At 51.8% G+C, this 3522-nt stretch overlaps 1 protein-coding gene across 1 annotated transcript in view; it reads left to right on the top strand.

The window, feature by feature from the left end:
• Nucleotides 1-206: 206 nt before the first annotated feature.
• GPRC5A (G protein-coupled receptor class C group 5 member A) overlaps nucleotides 207-3522 on the top strand; it is a 4269-nt gene continuing 953 nt past the window's right edge. Inside the window, exon 1 of the mRNA XM_007454638.1 lies at nucleotides 207-1128. Within this exon, the coding sequence (XP_007454700.1) occupies nucleotides 207-1128 (922 nt within the window). The remainder of the gene's footprint in view (nucleotides 1129-3522) is intronic.

Raw genomic sequence — 3522 nt, 5'->3', positions numbered from 1 at the left:
TATGAGATTGTTTCTTCCCTTCATCAGCCTTTAGAGTTTGCCATGAGAGGTGGAGAACAGCTAGTAGCTTGCTCTAACGTTTAAGTTCAGGGGCAAAACCCTGGCTAACTATACAAAATAGTTTCCGAATCGTTTTTGGTCCTCTGTGCCTGAGTTTGTGGGGAGATTCACCCCCACCTGCAACTTTGCTTTCTTGCAGGACGAGAATGGTCACAGGTGCCCCCGATGGTTGCCGCTCGAACCTGGACCCCAGGTACTACAGGCTCTGCGATAAGAAGGCGGCCTGGGGCATCGTCTTAGAGGCCTTGGCGTCGGCGGGCGCTGTGACCTCGGTGGCCTTCATGATCGCCCTCCTGGTTTTCATCTGCAAGGTGCAGGACTCCAACAGGCGCAAAGTGCTCCCCACCCAGTTCCTCTTTCTCCTGGGTGTGCTGGGGATCTTTGGCCTCCCCTTCGCCTTCATCATCAGCCTTGACGGCAGCACGGGGCCCACACGTTTCTTCCTCTTCGGCATCCTCTTCGCCCTCTGCTTCTCCTGCCTCCTGGTTCACGCCTTCAACCTGACGAAGCTGGTCCAAGGGAGGCAGCCCCTCTCCATGCTGGCGATGCTGGGCCTGGCCCTGGGCTTCAGCCTGGTGCAGGATGTCATCGCCATCGAGTATGTGGTCCTCACCATGAACAGGACCAACGTCAACATCTTCTCCGAGCTTTCTCCTCCTCGGCGCAACGAGGACTTTGTCCTGCTGCTCACCTACGTTTTCCTCCTCATGACGCTGGCCTTTTTCACGGCCTCTTTCACCTTTCGGGGACCCTTCACTGGCTGGAAGAGACACGGGGCCCACATCTACCTCACCACGTTCCTCTCCATTGCCATCTGGGTGACGTGGATCACCCTGCTCTTTGTTCCTACCCCCGGCCCCCAGTGGGATGACACCATCCTCAGTTCAGCCTTGGTGGCCAACGGCTGGGTTTTCCTGCTGGCTTATATTGCACCCGAGCTTCAGCTGCTCACAAAGCAACGGAACCCCATGGATTACCCTGTGGAGGATGCTTTCTGTAAACCTCAGCTCATGAAACAGAACTATGGTGTGGAGAACATAGCTTATTCTCAAGAGGGAATCACTCAAGGTACAGAGCCTGGCTGGGTAGAGAATCCCTTGTGGGAAAATGGGGGAGAACCATAAGATATTATTACTGTAAGGAACACGCAAGAGTATCAGGTCATACTCCCGATAGAACAGATAAGGTCCCCAAGGCTCAGATCTTACTTAAAATCATCCAGCTAGAGGGACCTCCCTGGTGGTGCAGTGGTTAAGAATCCGCCCGCCAATGCAGGGGACAGGGGTTCGAGCCCTGGTCTGGGAAGATCCCGCATGCCGCGGAGCAACTAAGCCCGTGTGTCACAACTACTGAGCCTGCGCTCTAGAGCCCACGTGCCACAACTACTGAAGCCCATGCACCTAGAGCCCGTGCTCCTCAACAAGAGAAGCCACCGCAGTAAGTCCGCACACCGCAATGAAGAGTAGCCCCCGCTCGCTGCAACTAGAGAAAGCCTGCGCGCAGCAACAGAGACCCAATGCAGCCAAAGAATAAACAAATAAATGAATAAAAATTAAAACAAGAAAACATCATCCAGCTAGTTAGAGACAAGTAGAACCAGAAGCTGGCCTTGGTGGTCTTTATCTAGTATGTTCTACCACGTAGATTTCTCTGAATCAAAACAAGATGGAGCAAAGGAATGGAAAAAGAATCATTAGATAAATTCCCAGAGACAAGTGGGTGAGACAGTGTTCTTTATACATGTCAACTAGGCAGTCCTTCCAGAAATGTGGAGCCTTTGTAGATTTGAGCGCACAAAACCCAGCCGTGCAGTGACCACAGAGCACAGAGTGGGGAGAAAGCTCTTTTATCACAAACCAGTGGGAATCTCCATAAATTTACTGAGGATTTCGATGTAGCCCGAAGAGATACATTTTATTGCCCATCTGTGGCCCACAGGAGGGAGTTTTGCTCTTGTCTGGAGTCCTGAGCAGCCAGGCTGCACTGATAGCCAGAAACTATAGATCTCTTGGGTTTACATCAGCCTCTGGGCCTAATCAGGGGAGGGGAGTGGGTATGGGACAGGAGTGAGGGACCTCCAAGGCCAGGTTGGTAGCTCCAGCTAGTAAATTTCTTTGCTCTCGAAGCCTTCAGTGCAAAGCTTGCCGGTGTTTCTCTCTGCAGCCCTGCTCCCTCTCCTGCGCAGTGGAAAGAGTGAAGGGAGGGGGAGGGCCGGAGGGGAGATTTTACCACCCACCCCGTCCTGTGAATTCCCAATGGACACTCTCACTCTGTCACCTCACGCTTGGACTCTGTGTTATTGGTCCCTAACTAGTCTTCCTTCCCTTATTATTAATTAATTAGTTTATTTAGGCTGTGCAGGGTCTTAGTTGCGGCACGTGGGATCTTTAGTTGCGGCATGCGGGATCTAGTTCCCCAACCAGGGATGGAACCTGGGCCCCCTGCATTGGGAGCTTGGAGTCTTACCCACTGGACCACCAGGGAAGTCCCTAGTCTTCCTCCCTTTAATCCTTCTTTCCTTTCATTCCACTGGCCATTGCCAGCCTCCCCTCCCTAAAATACTTCTCTGGCCACCGCCCCTTCCTGCCCACACGCCTCACTGGCGCCCCAGCATCCCCTGCATTTCCTGAATCCTTGATGAGGCTTTTCACAGCCCGAACCCACCACCCCTGAAGCTGTGCTCTCAGTTCAAACAAACCAAGTCCCTGCAATTTCCTGCCTGCGTGTCTGGCCTCAAAGAGCGTCTGTCCTCTGCCTGATGCGTCCCTCCTTCTTGCCCTTTTGCAGAGTTCCTATTCCCCAGTCTCCCTCAGTCTTTGCTCCGCCCGCCTAACTCTAGACCTTTGAGATGATCTTAGCAGAATTTGTCTCATTGCGTAGTTATTTGTGTAGCTGTCATGTATTCCGGACTCTCCAGCGGCACCCTCAGGGCAGGAATCATTCTGATTAATCCGTCTATTCCTCACAATATCTTACAGACAGAGGTGTTTAGGTATTTATTGAGTAAACTGAACAGGTAAATTTGGTGGGAAATAAATGGATTGCTTTACATTGTATTTATTTATTTATTTAGCCATGCCCTGCGGCATGTGGGATCTTAGTTCCCCAACCAGGGATCGAACCCAGGCCATGACAGTGAAAGCACCGAGTCCTAGCCACTGGACCGCCAGGGGATTCCCTAAATCGTATTCATGATGAGCGTATGTGTTTACTCATCTGTTCCTGAGTTTAAATCCCTCTGCTTTTGGACTTCCCTGGTGGTCCAGTGGCTAGGACTCGGCGCTTTCACTGCAAGGGGCATGGCTTCCATCCCTGGTCGGGGAACTAACATCCCGCATGCTGTGTGGTGCGGCGAAAAAAAAAAAAAATCCCTCTGATTTCCCCTACATACATAGAAGACAATTACTCACAGATTCTAGCCCTTCACAAAGAAATTCATGACTCTTTCTCCCCCTGGTTGGG

Source organism: Lipotes vexillifer, unplaced genomic scaffold (genome assembly GCF_000442215.2).
Source record: "Lipotes vexillifer unplaced genomic scaffold, Lipotes_vexillifer_v1.1 scaffold911, whole genome shotgun sequence".
NCBI lineage: Eukaryota > Metazoa > Chordata > Mammalia > Artiodactyla > Lipotidae > Lipotes > Lipotes vexillifer.
The sequence above is the reverse complement of the archived record's forward strand: the minus strand, read 5'-3'. Positions and strand labels throughout refer to the sequence as shown.